This window comes from Indicator indicator, chromosome 5 (genome assembly GCF_027791375.1).
Source record: "Indicator indicator isolate 239-I01 chromosome 5, UM_Iind_1.1, whole genome shotgun sequence".
NCBI lineage: Eukaryota > Metazoa > Chordata > Aves > Piciformes > Indicatoridae > Indicator > Indicator indicator.
Window position 1 is genome coordinate 21,407,244 of NC_072014.1, and position 16,890 is coordinate 21,424,133.

The 16,890-nt window shown below is 36.4% G+C and overlaps 1 protein-coding gene across 1 annotated transcript in view; it reads right to left on the minus strand.

Moving 5' to 3' along the window:
- MYO3B (myosin IIIB) overlaps positions 1-16,890 on the minus strand; it is a 184,536-nt gene that overhangs the window by 70,028 nt on the left and 97,618 nt on the right. The window contains exons 23-24 of the mRNA XM_054381223.1: positions 15,826-15,955; positions 3,059-3,138 (exon numbers count right to left, since the gene is read on the minus strand). Coding sequence (XP_054237198.1) covers positions 3,059-3,138; positions 15,826-15,955 — 210 coding nt within the window. The remainder of the gene's footprint in view (positions 1-3,058; positions 3,139-15,825; positions 15,956-16,890) is intronic.

The following is a 16,890-nucleotide window of genomic DNA, read 5'->3' on the forward strand; positions in this document are numbered from 1 at the left end:
TGCCTTATCAGCCCTGGTAACATCAAACAAGAGGTCACATGACAAAGTAAATATCAATGACCTAATCAGAACATCAGGCACATCCAATGGGAAGGATATGGGAATGTTTCAAAGCTATATTGGCAAGACAACTGCATTTTGAGAAGTGACATCTAAATATCTAGTAAAGGTGAGGTGGAAGACAAAAGCCGTATCAGTGAATATTGACAGTAAGTTCAAAATAACTGGTAACATTTAATGTTAAAAGACAGACAATTTAATTATAAAGAACACCAAATCAAGAGCAAAAGCAAATAGTTTGAGGACTGCACCGAAACCCAAATGCTCAAGAACATGAGCTTCTAAATTGGATCCTTGTCTGTCTAGAAAAGCAGGGACTCCTAATGATACTGTTGTTGAAAGTTCATCACTCATGATCTCTCAGTCATGTTTGGAGTACCTGTTGACCAATAAAGGGTGAGTTTATGCTCTATCTTTTGGGCAGTAGGACAGTGTAAGATCTCCTTCTCACAGCTGCCAATTTTCACAAAACCTGTAGAACCCAAAGATCTTTGAGACTGCCACTCTGCTAAATATGGCTTCCTACAACCTACTGGGTCCAAAATAGGTTTATTGTGTTTTGTGGCCTTTTTTTTTTTGAGAGGGGTGGAGAGGGAAGGGAACAGGTAGTCAGAAACACTCACAGGAGAGATGTAATATACTTTTTCTCAGAAAATGAGAATATATCAGTATCATGAGATTCCCTTTTCTATGGATGTAGTTGTAGATTCAGATCTGTGCAGTCTGTAAGGACTAACATAAATTTCCATATCTTTTGACAGAAAACGTTTGAAATTCCCATTAGAAAAATTCTGATAGATCCTGAAGTTATGGAGATTTTCCTGTAAAAATTTGTAGAAGTTTTGTCTCTGGTTCAGTAATAACATTGCATGTCTATGAAGTCATGCAGTTTTATGGTAGGACGATAATCATGTGCAACAGGCTTTATCACAACTGGCTTGGTTGAAAATGATAGAACATAATTAGAATGGCATGGCGTAATCTTCTGCTTTAAATCACTACTACTCTTTTTAAATGAAAATGAAGACTATTTCAACTGTAAAGTCACATTTTTATATGACAGTAGTAGTGACACACAATATGTATTTATACGATTACAATTAAAATGGAAAACAGCTTGACCTATAAACGACAAAATGTACAATATTAGAAGTATGATTTATGACATCATGTCACTTCATTAAGTCACTGGAAATTATTACTTTCACATATTGACCACACCTGCTGCTGGCATGATATGAAAATCTGTAAAACTAAAAAATATATTAACTAAAAAAAAAGTAAATTTAATAATAAATGAAATTTTTCAAACTTCCAAACGGAATTGTTACATTTGGATATCTACTGCAAAGTGTAAAATAGTAATTTAAAATCTTTTTCCTGAAGCCTTCCAGTATCTGAAGGGGGCCTACAAGAAAGCTGGGGAGCGACTTTTTAGGATATCAGGTAGTGACAGGACTAGGGGGAATGGAATAAAACTGGAAGTGGGGAGATTCAGACTGGACATGAGGAAGTTCTTCCCCATGAGAGTGGTGAGACTCTGGAATGGGTTGTCCAGGGAGGTGGTTGGGGCCCCATCCCTGGAGGTGTTTAAGGCCAGGCTGGATGAGGCTCTGGTCAGCCTGATGTAGTGTGAGGTGTCCCTGCCCATGGCAGGGGGGTTGGAACTAGATGATCCTTGTGGTCCCTTCCAACCCTGACTGATTCTATGATTCTAAGTTGTTTCAATCATAAGGTTTATGAAATCATAAGAAAGGGTTTGTTTTTTCAGCTAAAAATTATTTCAATTAACATTTTTTGAATAGTCTTTTAGACCCTTCTTTTAAAATTTGAAGGTTAAGTAAAAAGCACTTAAGCACTACTTAGTAACTGTTTCTGCTCATTAAAGCTCTAAGAGAGGACTGCTCTATTCCATTCCAGCTGTATCAATAAAATGCATCCTTAGAAAGCTTATGCTGAATACAGCTGAATGTAGAAGACAACGTGTGTATAATACAAGAAAACTGGAAAGGCCATTATTTGCCCTTCAGTGTTGGAAGTGTCTGCACGAGAGATGAAATAAATCTCTGAAATCCACATCTGTAATTGCAGGTACAGTGAAGGATGTAGATGTCTGGATGACATGAATTACTGTACCAATATTTAAGCATGAGCTTCTAGTAACAGGAGAGAACAAAAAGAAATAGCAAACCCAGGACACAAAATTTGTAGACTTTTGAACAGTCGCTGTTACCACATTTGTTTAAACAAAATATTGTTTGCTTTGAAGGCAATCCCCCCCAAACCTCTAACAAAGCTAACAAACAAAACCTCTTTGGAAGCAGAAAGGGGGTGTACATGTTATCAGCTTCAGGTACAAGGGTTTTCTTCACCCTCTCAGCTGGCAACACATCCTATAAACTGCCATAAAATTATCCCATCCATTTGCAATTATGTCACATACTTTTACTGCAAAATTCAGCATTATTTAAATTCTGCTGTTCTTTTTCTTGAAGAATAGGGGCTTTGCCAAATTGCTCTTTTCTGGACATCGATCAGTTACAAATGTCCTGTTTTTTCACTCGTAAATTGAATAAAAAAGGAACAGATTATTTTAAAATTTATTTTGTCTTTCACACTGTTAAATACACTATTTAAATTTTACTGAATTAAATCTCTTTCTAGGCCAAAATTGCCTGAAGAAAACCTTGACCGCACTGAAATAAAGAGATAAATTGATATTAATGCCAATATAACTGAGATTTCACACCAATGCTTTAAAGCTTAACCAGAAATAAATTAATTCTTCACTGTATTCTGCAGCAGGGTCATCACTAAAACTGAAAACAGTGCTCCCAGCTGTTATAATTATGTAATTATGGCAGACTCTCACTTGGTAAGGACCTCACTGTATATATATATAGATATAGATATAGTTACATCAACTAAACATCATGTCCATAGTCTCACTGTAACATTTTATGAACAACTGCTTGCCTTCCAAATGAACACTACTAACCTTGATACGCCCAGCACTAAGCTGTGGAGGCAAAGACCTAGATGCTGCTGTCACTCTGGCTCTTGCTTGTGCCAAGTTACCTGTTCAAAAAGAAATACATACATACTGCAAAAACTGTTCAAGAAGCCTAGCTAGGAAAAAAGAAGTATGGTAGAAAATCAGTTTGTACAACTGTACTAAAAATAGCAGACACCAACCACACTTTTTCCACACCCCGCTCATTAACAACTGTGCCTGCAGAGCATTCAGCAAGGGCATGACAGAGTGCAGTGTTGATTTAAAAGGGAAGAAAAAGTCAGTGATAAGGTGGTATGTCACTGACCTTAGCTACTGAGATGACAAAAAAGACGACAGCACAAAGGCATACAGCTCAATCACTAGTAATCAATTTCTCTGTGAGTCATTGAGAGATTTAGAAGAGAAAAAGACAGCAGAAACAATCTTATTTCTATGAAATTGTGTGGATCCTGAAGTGTTTAGACAGCATCTTAAGCTCACAAACTAATGAAAGAGATGAGAAAATGGTAAGATGGTATCTTTTTTTGACCTTTTGACACATAGGCCTGCTTAATCCCCAATTTTATTGTCCCTTGGGGTTTTTAAAGACTGATTTAATTCCTCAGGCAAAAACATTGTGGTGTCAACTGAAAGACAAGCATCTTTTTTTAAATGTACAGTATGACGTGTCCTAAACTTTTTCCTGAACTTGTAGAAAGCCAAAGTCATCACAAAATATTTTTTTTTTAAACTAAAGGCTCAGAGAATAGGGAGGAAGTGATAGGGGACTGTGCATATGCAAGACACTCTGTATATTTCAAAGTTTTAGCAAGTCTAGCACAAGATGTCCAAATGTTTTCTCTGGCTATATCTTCAGAGGCTAAACTGTGATTAATAGCATTGAAAGAACCCTTTGAAGCAGGATTGGTGACATCAAAGCCCTAATCCATGGGTGGCAGGATTTTTATAATGAGTGGGAAGCATTTTAACACATTTCAAAGGATTTACAGCATGAATAAACAATAGGCCTCTGCAGATGTACCACACACCTTTCAGAACCAGAACACATAAATAAGTGTCCATTTTAATTTAAATGTAAATAAAGTGTTAACACTTCTTTCAGATGCTAAGTGCCTTGTTTGCATCAACTTCTGTGTTTAGCTGTTTGCTTTAAAGAAAAGCAGTAACTCTAAACAGCCTTCAGAGTTTTGCTAAACTATGTATTACATAACTGGTAAAAAGGAGGCAGGATGGGAAAAACAAAAGTCAAGAACACTTAATCACTGGTAATTATTTCACAAGAGAGCAGAGCAAACCCTGTGTCCATAAAACATTGAAACAAACTTTTGCTCTTACTTTCCTCCTAATAAGAAAAATACCAGTGCCCTGAAAACAATCTGGGAGCCAGCACTCAAACACAGCAATGACATTCTTTGGAGTGATTCAAGCATTCTGCATTCATTTTTAGAAGTATTTCTCTTCTAAGCTGCTGGCGCTAAGATTGCCACAATGCTGCAAAACTAGCCTGTTGTTTCCAGATCTAATGGCCTATGTTACTTGACAGTGTACATCCCACTGCACAACACGAGGTATGTTCATGTTTTTGGAAAAGGCATTAGGCTAGACTGGGTAAATTAATAAGAATTACAAGTCTGGTTTGAAAATGTTGTGTATGTATATACACACATGATACATATGGTATATGGTTAAAATCAGGACTTCAAGAGGCAAGTAGGTAGTGAATTTGTTTTTCTCTCAGATGCATTTTTGGTATTTTTGTGTGTTAGAAATTACTTTTTTTTGGCTAGACAACATAGGAAGGTTGGTTTTGGCCAGGCTTCAGATTAGCAAGTCTAAAGTTTGAAAGCCTTGCACTGGAGAACTGATGACACAGCATGGGATAAAAGAGGGGAGTTGGGAGAAGAAACAGATTTGAATTAGGTTGTTTAAAATTACTAACATTTTGTTGTATTTTATAACGAGTCACAAAACTAACTTAAAATGATAAGTTAGTTGCTCAAGAATCACCACTCTCACTGTTGGCACTAGGCTTCTAGGGTTCATAATTAATATTCCTGAGCTCTTCCTTAGTTCCTCATGCAAAACTAAAATGAAATATTTCTGATCTGGCAAACCAAGCAAATAGATAAACCTTTCTTATGAAAAATATTTCATAACTTTACAAACAAAAACCAAAACCCAAAAGTGGTCAGTTCCTACTTAAAAGAAGAAAAGCTTTACATATTGTGATTTTGTTCATTAGTTACCTCCTCCTAGGAATGGATTCTCATCAGTGCTTATTTCATGCGTCAAGTGAATTCCTATGTAATTACTAACTACTGAATTGTAGATGAACTCCATAGAAAGAAAAATATTAATAGGATTTTCTTTTCTAGATCAACCACAAAAACGATGCTTTAATGAGGAAAATAACAACCTATCTTTAACGTGTCTAGCCATTTAAAGCTAATAAACAGAACAAATGTGGTTTTAAAATTAGTCTATGTAATCAGAAATGTTTCACCCACAGTTAGTATGGTGTTTATAGACAGTAAACATTTGGTTTACTGTGCCTGTTTTTGATTGTCATTTACAAGATCATTTATTACTTTACACACCAAAAATTAAATGCTATTCCACTTTGTGAAGAACGTCAATATTTGAAGAACAAATGTTCTTAGATAATAAGACAACCCAGTTAAAATTGCTATGGGTTCCTTGAAAGGTTAAACTGGTTAAAGGTTAAAAGACTGCAGTGTGCCTTTCAGAAGTCTAGCTTCACACCTCTTATGTGGCCAACACTTTAGACAAAGTACAAGTGACATCCATGCAGACTTCAATGAAATGCTACCTATATTAAGTAAAACTCCATTGAAAGGCCCATTTAAGCAATTTAAAATCCTCTCAAAATTTTTATCGTCCTTTTTGGAAAAGGCATACATGAGGGAAGGTAGAGAAGTTACTGGCTAAAATTAGCATTAATTTTTTAAACGTGTTTAATTTTATTCCTGTGCATTTCCCTTTTAGTTAAACGGAACTGTTCATTTGAAACATTAATGTGCCTCCCAGATCAGAGACTAAGGCCTCTGGGATTCATTTATGTCAGTGGACAAGTCAGTCACCCCCAATGTTTTGCCTTTTTCCCCTCTGTCCAATGAAGTTAGCAATATCATTAATGCTTTGAGAAGTTTCAGTCATTAAAGTTTGTGGAATGCTCTGAGAAAGACCATACTGTCAAAGTTCCATATGTCTTCTATTATGCAAAGCCAAGCAGAAACTTTGAAAGTATTTCAAGTATTTACAGAACACAGAAAGAAGAAATGAGCTAGTCAGCATTCCCAGATTCTCACCTGCACCCCTGGCACTTACTCAGTGTGTGATCTGGCTGAATTAATGATTTGTCCAACAACTGACTTTCCAAACTAATTAGGAAAAGGACACTCTCTGGTTGGATGTTCTGATGTTACTCACCATTTGTCAGAGATTCATTATTCTTAGGTTATGAGCTCTATAAGTAGCATCAAGCAAAAATTAGTAATATTAGCACTGTATTTATAACCTCATCTTGGTTATGTCTGCAATAGATCACTCCTACCAAAATGAGAGCATGCCAGGTAAGAATTACATTAAGCTTTGATACAACGTTTAGTTTGTGAAGTGCAAATGACTTACAGAGAAAGAGCCTAATGACAATGTCACCTTACTGTACAAGCTGTACCAGGGATATTACTAATATATAGAGGGCACAGTACAAGCTCTTTTCTTATCCTCATATATTTTATTAATTTCTTTCATGCTTCTGGTTCAGATAAAGAGGGGTTACTTGAAACACCATGTAGATATAGTATAATATGGTCAGAAATGCTACAATGCATTCATATTTCATTGACACTACTTCTAATCACAGCTAAGCACTCACACTCCAGAAGAGGTACAGAGCCAGACAATGTCTCTGATATACACAGCTTCTTCTCTGTCTTTGATTTCAGTACATTTTATCTAGCCTAAGGAAGCTGACTGCTTATCTCCATTAAGCATTTTCATCTTATGCTACTGTAAGACTAAGCTTTTCTTAACTTGACTATAAATGAGTACATGAACTTTTTTATTGGGTACTAATTTGAATCTGGTCACCGACTATCAAAATTCTATTATTTTGAGTCACCAAAGTAATTTAGGCTAATCTTGTGCAGTAAAAAGCTAAGAATCCAATTTTCTCCTATACTACACTTTTTACACAATACGTTTATAAAGTGCTCTCTGTAGAATACATGATCAATACAGACACACTTCACTGCTGCTTATTCTGAGTATCCCTTTACTTCCTGTTCAGAATAAATAAATTTAAAAAAAGAGAAATAGTATTTCCAAAATCAGATCAATATTATAAAATAGAATCTAATAATAATGAAAACTTAGTAATATTGAGGCCCCTGTGGGAACAACTTAATCCTGAGTAATGACTTCAGGAGCGAAACAGACAAATCTTCTGCCTCTGATTATTTGAAAGAAAAAAAATCCATGCCACAGTGAACTGACATATCCTGATCCTGATTATCAATTAGTTTAAAAGTTTCTCTAGTCTTAGTAACATGAAGTAGACACAGGTCATATCTACAGATACTTAAAAGCTTTCCATTGCTACACTGGGATTGAAGAACCTGACTGTAAATTCAGTGCTACTATGCTTTCTACTGCATACATTGCAGAAACTTCAGTGGTCACTTCCCACATTAGTAAGGCACACTCTGGAAAGCACACAGCATGATGTTTACAACAACAAATAAAACTTTACTTGGAAACACCATCCTGCTATGTTTAAATATTGTTTTAACGCAGTAGTTTAGTTGACTTCTTGTAGGATGCAAGGGAACAAAGATACTGACAGTGGCTGAGATGAAATGAAGGTCAAATTACCTACTATATTCCAAGATATGTAAGTGTGTGATCTCAGTAAGAGATGTCTTAACTTTCACCCCTACCTAGTAAAGAAGAACAGATTGTGGTATATAATTAATTAGTGGTAGTGCCCATGGTATTTTAAAAATGCAGCCTTGAGTATGAATGTCTGCTTTAAACACTGTGCCTGATTGTCCTGACCAACTCAATCAGATATGTGGCCATCTACTTGACTGGGAGTGTGCTTACTGAAATGCAGACATTTCCTGAAATATCACAGGCATATATATGATCACAGGATACACAAGCAAACCTCAGGTGATGCTCAGAACATCATAATCCCACAACACAATCAACTTTGCAGACAGCAGGCAAAGTACCTATGCTACAGACTGATCATGTGGCAGACAGGTTCCCAGGCAAAGGACAAGATAGGGTCACATAGTTCTGCAAAAGAAGGTGTCCAAAGGGTAGTGGATTGTCTGCTGGACAAACTCTTTTATTTGGCCACAGCCAGGTGGGCATAAGTTGGGCACCTCTGTCCAAACACAACTAATGAAAGGAGTGGCACACTAAATTCAGCTAAGGGTTAACTACCTGAAGCTGCATCTAACTAAAAACGGGAAAAAAAAAAACAACAACAAAAAACCCCAAAGCCCCCTGAACTGTTCAGAAAAAAAGTAGTTAGAAGCTGTAATATAAATAATGCTGGAGTTTTCTACTGCAGAAACAACCAACATTTTCTTTAGTCAGTTTTGTAGCCTGAGTAGCTGGAGACCTGACTAATAGGCTGGAGGCTGATGGGCTAGCCTGATCTGGTCAGTCTTGCAGCTGCTGCATTACAGAACAAAGTGGCTCAGCTTCTTATACATTGTCAGAAGACACGGGCCACTTCTTTCAGATATGGTCCTTTGCAACTTCTATCCTCATCTTTGGTATGGATGATTCAACACTGTCGCTGTCATATGTAACCAACTCAGGACAATAAACCTTGAAATCTGTGGGTAACAGCAGACAGTACAGAACATTGCAGTCTGCATCATCTGTTAGGTACCTCACCATCAACGTGAGGCTTTCTGTTGCCCCAGCAGACTGCCTCAGTTCCTGTACCATGTCAGTAAGTGAGACTGGAAGAAAACTGCAGAGGTGTATTTTCTTTAAGACTTCATTGTTGAGGAATTTTCCGTTAACTTTCAGCATTAGCCAAATGCCCCTTATTCTAATTACCTCTATTCAGGACAGACAGCAAGTTTATTTCTTCTTCCAGAGGTATGTGGAAGAACACTTCTAAAAACATATGCAGATTGAAAACATGGTTACCACACATGCTGATTCAGCTGTGGTCTCCCTCATTGTTTTATGTAATTGGCACCCTTTCTGTTGCATGTTATATAAGTTTTTTTTTCCCCCTTCCAAATCATCTATGCTTTATATAGAAAAGTTTGATTACAAAGAACATGCCAGTTATCTCAGTATTTCATCTATACTCCCTTGCCAATATGAACCAAAAGTAAGCACTCTCATAGCCCACACCTCAGCACCTTGCCTCTGACAATCTCAAGATTGTCTTCCAACCCTAATTAAGCTTCACAGTACTCAGTTTAACCTGAGGTTGAAATAATTTTCTACAAGAACAGTGAATAAATAGGAATCCCAGCAGAAGTCAAGAACTGTGATTTCCAATTCACTATATTTCCATAGTATGCTCCCTCTCTATGCAATGTATAAAACATTTTATGGTATGCTGTCACTTAGGACTTGCTGCTGAAGCTTCTCCATACGTATGCGGTCTGATTAAAATCTTAATAGAACCAGAGAAGATTTCAAATTAATTCAATGGTAAAAATCTAGGTATAAAAATGTCACTGAAAGCATAAAATGGAGAAACATTTTCTCTGACTTCACTATCAGTCTTCCCATTGGTTAAGATCCTAAACTAGATGGATAAAAATCCAGGTTCAGGAGAAGAGCTGTCTTTTAAAAGTCTTAATTTAGGATTAAACATAGTTACAGAACTTTATGGAAGTTTATTTTTTTCTCTGACCTCACTATGACTATGAGTGGTTAAGATCCTAAGCTAGACAGCAAAAGAGTGGGAAATAGAAGCACGTTTTTTTGTGAAGGACACACCAAGAGACGTTATGGATATTCAAGCCAGTAAGGTTATCTGAATATTCAACAACTTTATCTGCTCTACAAAATTACTAACAAACTTAAAAATAATTGCTCTTCCAGGATTTGATCGCAAGAGCTACTGAACGTTTCCAATGACATACGGAGCACCACTGACACAGTTTGACCTTATAGTACATAGTGCTTGTAGAAGCTGCCTACTAAACTGCTCATCAAAACAACTACTGTATAATGTTCTCTGATTATTCTTCTATGTAAATTCTGTATATGTTGCACAGTGAGATCCCACAGTCTACCAGTTAATATTAAATCCGGTAACATCACCTGTGTAATACATCTTTTGCTTCCTCAACATCAACACATTTAAAGTTTAATTAGCGTAGAAGGAACTGTTAAGATTGATTATTGTTCAATACTGTCAGATAATGTTCATTATCAAACTGAGAAGTTAGGACAGAAACATGAAAACTGAGAAGATATCTCCTCTTTTCTGAGAGAAAAGTGAAGGAAAATTAAGATTTGTTCTACAAAGAATGGCCTATTACGAATCAAATCATTAAGCTCATCAAGATCTGTTCCTAAACTTGCCCACTTGTATTTTTTTTAGGGTTCAATTTGCCCTTTGCAAATTTTCAGTATAATGGAATCTCTGAAGTTTAATATTGAAAACAGTGGACTTCTGTTTGGGCAATACCCTTTAGCAAACATAAACATGATAAATCTAATTTGACCCTTCTCAGCTGTTGTGCTTGCTGCTATGCACAATTTTAGAGATTCAATGATGCTCTTTATTTTGAGGAAGTTATTCTCAACAGTAAATAATTTTTACGTCTGTATACAAAGCTTCAGCAGGACTGAGACTAACTTTGATCTGATAGATGGTTCTATTTCTAGAGGATTTCCATTTTTAGGGCTATTTTAGGGCATGTTTTGGATCCTACTGCTAATGTGTACTGCATTTGTCCTATCACACAAAACCTTAGGATATGAAGAAAAACAAACTGAAAAACAAAATAAAAAGTAATCCAACACTCTACCTCTCAAACTCAGTTAAGCTACATTTAATTTAGTTTACTGAAGTCCCACATCTGCAACCCAGTAAACTCCACAATTGTTACACTGCATAGCTGTGGTTTAAAGCCTCGCCTTGCACACAACACACTGGCAGCAAAGCTGAAACTATTAACTTTTATATGACTTTAGCATATGGACCAGTTAGGAATAGGAAAGCCTCTGTGTCCTAAGTAAAAAGATATAGTCACCATTAAGTTGACCCAAATTCTTACAGAATAAAAATTCTGATTAATCTTTAAATAGAGAGATTATCATTACAATGGTTTCCTTTCCAATCAATTTGAATTGGAGTGCCTGCAATTATCTCTTAGAGGTGAAAATAGTAACATAAAAGTACCATTATAAAAAGATTTAATTGTATGACAAATTAGTAAAATTAAGATGTATTTGAGTCCTTTGCTCTATTGCAATGGGTGGAATTAAGAGACAAAATCCTCTAAGCTCAAATGGAAGCATGCTATATAACAGTGCACAAGTATGACACACACCAAGCCAAGAGATCTGCCACTTACTGCTAGAGGAAGGGCTTGTACTCAGTAGGAATGCAGTGTGACACACATGAAAGTTCAAGTCATGGTTCTGCTGAAAACAGTGGTAATGCATCTACTATTTCAACTGGTCAAGACTCCACTCTGTGTCCAACACAGTATCTGTTCATGGGACTGAAATGCAAGGAAACCCATTTGTTTCTCTCAGTTTTTGACCCTTTATGAAGAAGGGTAGTTATCAAAGCTACAAAGAAAGTAAAATTGAGATTGTAGTCTTGTCATCAAGGAGTGGTGAAAAGCATTGCATTAAAGTGATTTTGCAAAAGGGCCTAGTTCTTGTGTTCATTACTCTGCATAAAGAAACCTTGAAACATTTTTTTTCACATTCTCTCTCAGCACAAGGTCAGCTAGTTGTTTTGATTTTTTTTTTTATGAGACATATATAGGTTGTAATTATTTTTCTGTCTGAGGGCTGGGAGCAGGGCTGGGACTCAACAGCACAAAGGACAGAATAAAAATCAATCCTGAGGAGGTGAAATGACCTTTAGGCAGGCTAATTATAATTAAATCAGTTTTGAAAAAAAAGTCTGTTTTCTGTATTTTGGACAAAAAAAAATTCCTTGTTAAAACATCATTGTCCTGTCTCTTCAGTGAAGGTTGTAAAAACTTTTAACCCAGTTCTCATTGACTGATTATGCTCAAATAACTAGGCACCATGAACAAGGAGTGTCTATTAGCAATGGATGATATATTGATACTGTATCACTCTGAATGTGTGAGCAACACCCAATGATATTGAAATTATTAGACTTGATGTTGCTGTAGTGGTAATGGTACTCAGCTCTGAATTTATTTTATGCAGCCAACCCTGCCCCTACAGATCCTCAAAGCTAGGACAGTGATGTTTCTTAGTGTCTCTATTCTGGTGATTGGAAGATTGGAGGATTTCTTCCCTCCCTCCAGGTGGCAACTCTCCCTGCTCTCTCCAGGAAGGACTAAAGGTGGAGGCAAAGAAACCTTGCTAAAAGCTCTAAAAACTGTAAGTTACAGAACAGGAAAAAGTCTGAAGAGATTGTATTTCAAGTGCAGAGAATCATGTTGTGCTGCAGCTTTCCTGAGAGGATTAAGCTCCTCTGGCACATCTCCCTATCCTGCCAGCACGATCTAGTCAGCTGGAGAATAGACGGTAAGAAGAGAAAAATGGGAAGAGGGAGCTGAAGTCTCAAAAAGCCCCACTGGTGCTTTGCTTAAGTAGTCAGATGGTACTATTGCTTCAAGGTGGTCAAGAATTTGAAAGTCCTGAATATCAGAATGGTGAGTCAAATGGGTCTAACTCCTCATTGATACCACTAGTGAATAAATCAAAGCTCTCCTTGATTTTTCCAATTAAAGCCCTCTTCTCTTACAACAGGATTCTATTTTCTAGATCATGATTCCTTTTCTCTCAGATGCTTTAGCTTCAGCAGCTATAAACTAAAGCTAGAGACAAACAGGAATGCATTACATGTGAATGGGAATATGCATTTTCAACTGGAGTAGTGGCAACTTTTTTTTCCCAACCACTTTACTTCTCTCTTGTATTTGGAATAAATTCAATTTTAATTCCAGAATAGGCAGAATTCTTAGCAAAAGAAGATGTGTCTGTAGAAAAAAAGTGACAAATAGACAAGCAATTGTGATAACTGGTAGGTTAAACCAGAATACATTCATTCAGTTTTGAGGTTAAGAGTCCCAAGAAAGTGGAAACATATTCCAAAATGTGCCAAACATGCCTAAGTTTCCACTGAAAGATGACAAAACACACTGTACTCACTATAAAATTAGTGCCAGAATGTTTAAATTCTGGTGTCTTGTATAAGTAGTTGTGCACTCTTTTAAACATAATTACTATTACAAACGTACATTTAATGTCCTGCTGTTAATTTCTGGCCCTTTAAGCTACACAGTCTGCTACTGTGAAATAGAAGCATTTGTTAAGAGGGGACAAGTATATTTGATAAATTAGAGGGATTAACATGATCTTAAATTAGTAAAAGAATTTAGTCTTTTTAATATTTATTTTCTTGCTGCTGCTCAGTTTTTGACAGCGGAAGACATGACAGTTATATAAATATACTTCAAACAGAGGATATTCTCAGTATGGGAAAGGCATCTTTTTGTTCTTACTGTTATTTAAGAACTACATTTTCAGCGGTTGTCAGACCCATGTTACCAGTCTCAAATTCCCTCTTCCTTCTGGGACAGCACCACCTAGTGGCTATTACACATTTCTGCTTGGCAAAAACCACCTACGCGGCAAATTCCAGAGCTAGTTGTAAGCAGATGTGAGAATGTTCTGTCACTCATCTTCAAAGAAACACCAGAGATACTGGCATCAGGCTCATTTCAAGTCAGAGTTACCTGAAAAGATGCAATATGGCTTATGCATAAATTACTAACTCAGTCAGTACTCTGCAAAAAGCTGGAGAAAACTGTATCAAGATTATTAATTTAAACTCTGTTTTTTCTGCTTGCTTTAGGAATGAAGCATATGTTGACGGGAGCAAAAAGTGCTAAGAGGCAAGGACAGAATATGATGGGACATTTAAACAGTCACTATTCTTTTGTTTACAAAAGCCTCTTTGGAGAAAGTTAAGAGAATAGCATTATCTTTCTTCATTGAACAGAGATAAAGCAGCATTGCCAGCACTACCTTCTGTTCTCAGCCAAACCTTTCATTTATCTTGCAAGCTGCCAAAACCAAACCTGGCAACAATGTGATTTTAGAACACAGAAGCCCCGCAGGTTGTGAATGCCAATTATATTAGACAGCTAGAAAAAAGAGAGCAAAATCACTAGAACTTAAAAAAAAATAAAAATGACATAAAGGTTTTCAGCTATTGTTATAACCCTGTGCACAGGAGCATATACACAGTATTTTTTTTTTTAATAGGATGTCCTGTACCAGCTTGACAGAAACAGACAACACTTGACTAGCTGTATGCTCTTCACAGAAAGGTAAATGTGCAGAAAGCTCATTTTCAATGCTGCTGCCACTGAAAATACCTCTACAAAGCCACAGGAAGATCAGTTTGCATGAAAACAGCAGCATTCTGATTTTGAAATACGAGTAAAATCAGAAGTATAATATTTACAGTAATTGGTACTGATAACTGGGACAAAGAACTTAATCCGCTTCATTCTGACAACAGTTCCAAGGTATAAAATAGCTGGTAAAGAGACGTATTGGAGACACATCTGACCAGATGTGAGTTTTCTTTTTTGCTTTGCTTGATACATCCAGCCTGAGTAAAAGAACCTCTTTTACCACATTAACGTGGACTCAGATGTCAGAAGTAGTCACAAAGATTCTTTGTTCCACACTTGGGCACAAACCAATCCTACCCCATTTTAAAGAATATAGTCCTCCATGTAAGCTTGCCCTAGCTGAAAGAAAACACAGATTCCTCCTCATCAGATCCTCACCTCTCAGTGACCTCTAAAAGCATAAGTTGAAGGGGGGTTAATCCACAACCTTCTAATTACAGGACAAGAACAAAGACACTGTAAGAATTTATGTAGCATATAAGCAGATATTTTGCTATTAGTTCTACATGTGCCAAGAAGACTTCAAAATACATTTTTCTCCGTAAGTTCTTTTTCTACATAGAAATCTCAAGAGAGCTTAGGGGCATCATCAGACTCTATGACTGGGCTAATAAGGGTCCAGACATCCCAAACACAGAATTGCCATCAACAACTCATGTAAAATAAGATTAAGCAACACTACCTAAAGCAGGTACACTTATTTCTACCTAGATGTGTAACAACCTCATTTGCAAATGTCATATCAGATCACAAGAATTTTGCAGTCTAATACAATCCATCATATTCAGATTATTCCTAAGTATTACATCTTTTTTCTTACCCTTTTTTGAAAAAGATACTCTAAAACTGTAGGAAGTATTGAGAGATGTGTACATTTGTTGTATGTATTTGTTTGTATGTTACCCAGGTTTTTGAGGAGAATTCATGTACATATATTATGAAAAAAAAATTGCAACATTTTAGATATCTAAGAAACTTTAAATGGCCAAGCTGAAAAAGAAGAAAAAAATCCATCCAGAAACAAGCAGAATTTTAATGGAGTATGTAGCTGAAGAGGTTGCAATGTTTGCAAAGCTGTGCAGAAAATACCTGTTTTTGTTAATGGACTGGAGAACAGCTGCTGAAGAAGTCTGTTCTCTGAAGTTCGCAACACCACCACTATGTCAGCAGGAAGAGTGTCTCTGTTTTTCTCAAGGAATGCACAGGCATCATATAATACCTAGCATGGGAAACAGAATCAGAAAAGTTGCCAAAAAGGGCTACCCAAAACCTGCTATGTTCTTTAAAATGTTAGCAGTCAAAATGACCATGTAGAGCAGTCAGTTTGGTTCTGACAAGCCAATAAATTATCTGCAAAGGATTTAGAAGTGTACAGCAATAGCAGTGCCTTCAGAATGTGAAACAGCTATAAGCAGCACCTATATTCATAGCATGTCACTGCACATCAAACTGGGTTAAATAGCTTAAATCATGTTGTATTATGCTTTGTCACATCAAACTATGGCATGCATGATATAATACAACAGAGACGCCTCATAAAAGCATAAACTGATAATTTTCACGTGAAACAAGAAATCATTCTCCAGTGTCATTATTGTCTGCACCAAACTTGTGATCTATAACCAGCCCTGTTGGAAGCTGCACTTCTAGATACACTAAAATAGGATTTGCAGTGCTTCAAAACAAAACATCTATCTATTTCAATAATTTCAATTGTTTTTATTAGAAATTAATGCCTGCCTATTAGTATTCATATAAGAATCAGTTAATTTTGCTGATTTTTTTATTACTTCTTTCTAAGTCACTAGTGGTTTATTATCACTAGCGATATTCCTCTCTAGCCTAATTCCATGGAGTCCATTAGTTCACACAGAAACTGAACATTCTCCTGCAACAGAGAACTGGCTAGTAGTGGGTTTATGACTTGGTCATTTGGGTACAAAGTATTTACTAAACCTGTGTGAAATTTTACAGTTATTCTTAAATCAGAAAACTGATGTTTTAAAATTTCAGAGATTTCTAATGAGCCAGAGGTGAGGTTTCACTGATAACTTTATAAACCATGGCCTTTTAAATTTTGCTTTTGTTTTTAGACAAAGATTTGGACTTGAAATCACAAGCAAAGCTAATTTATGTGAAACAACTACATTAATA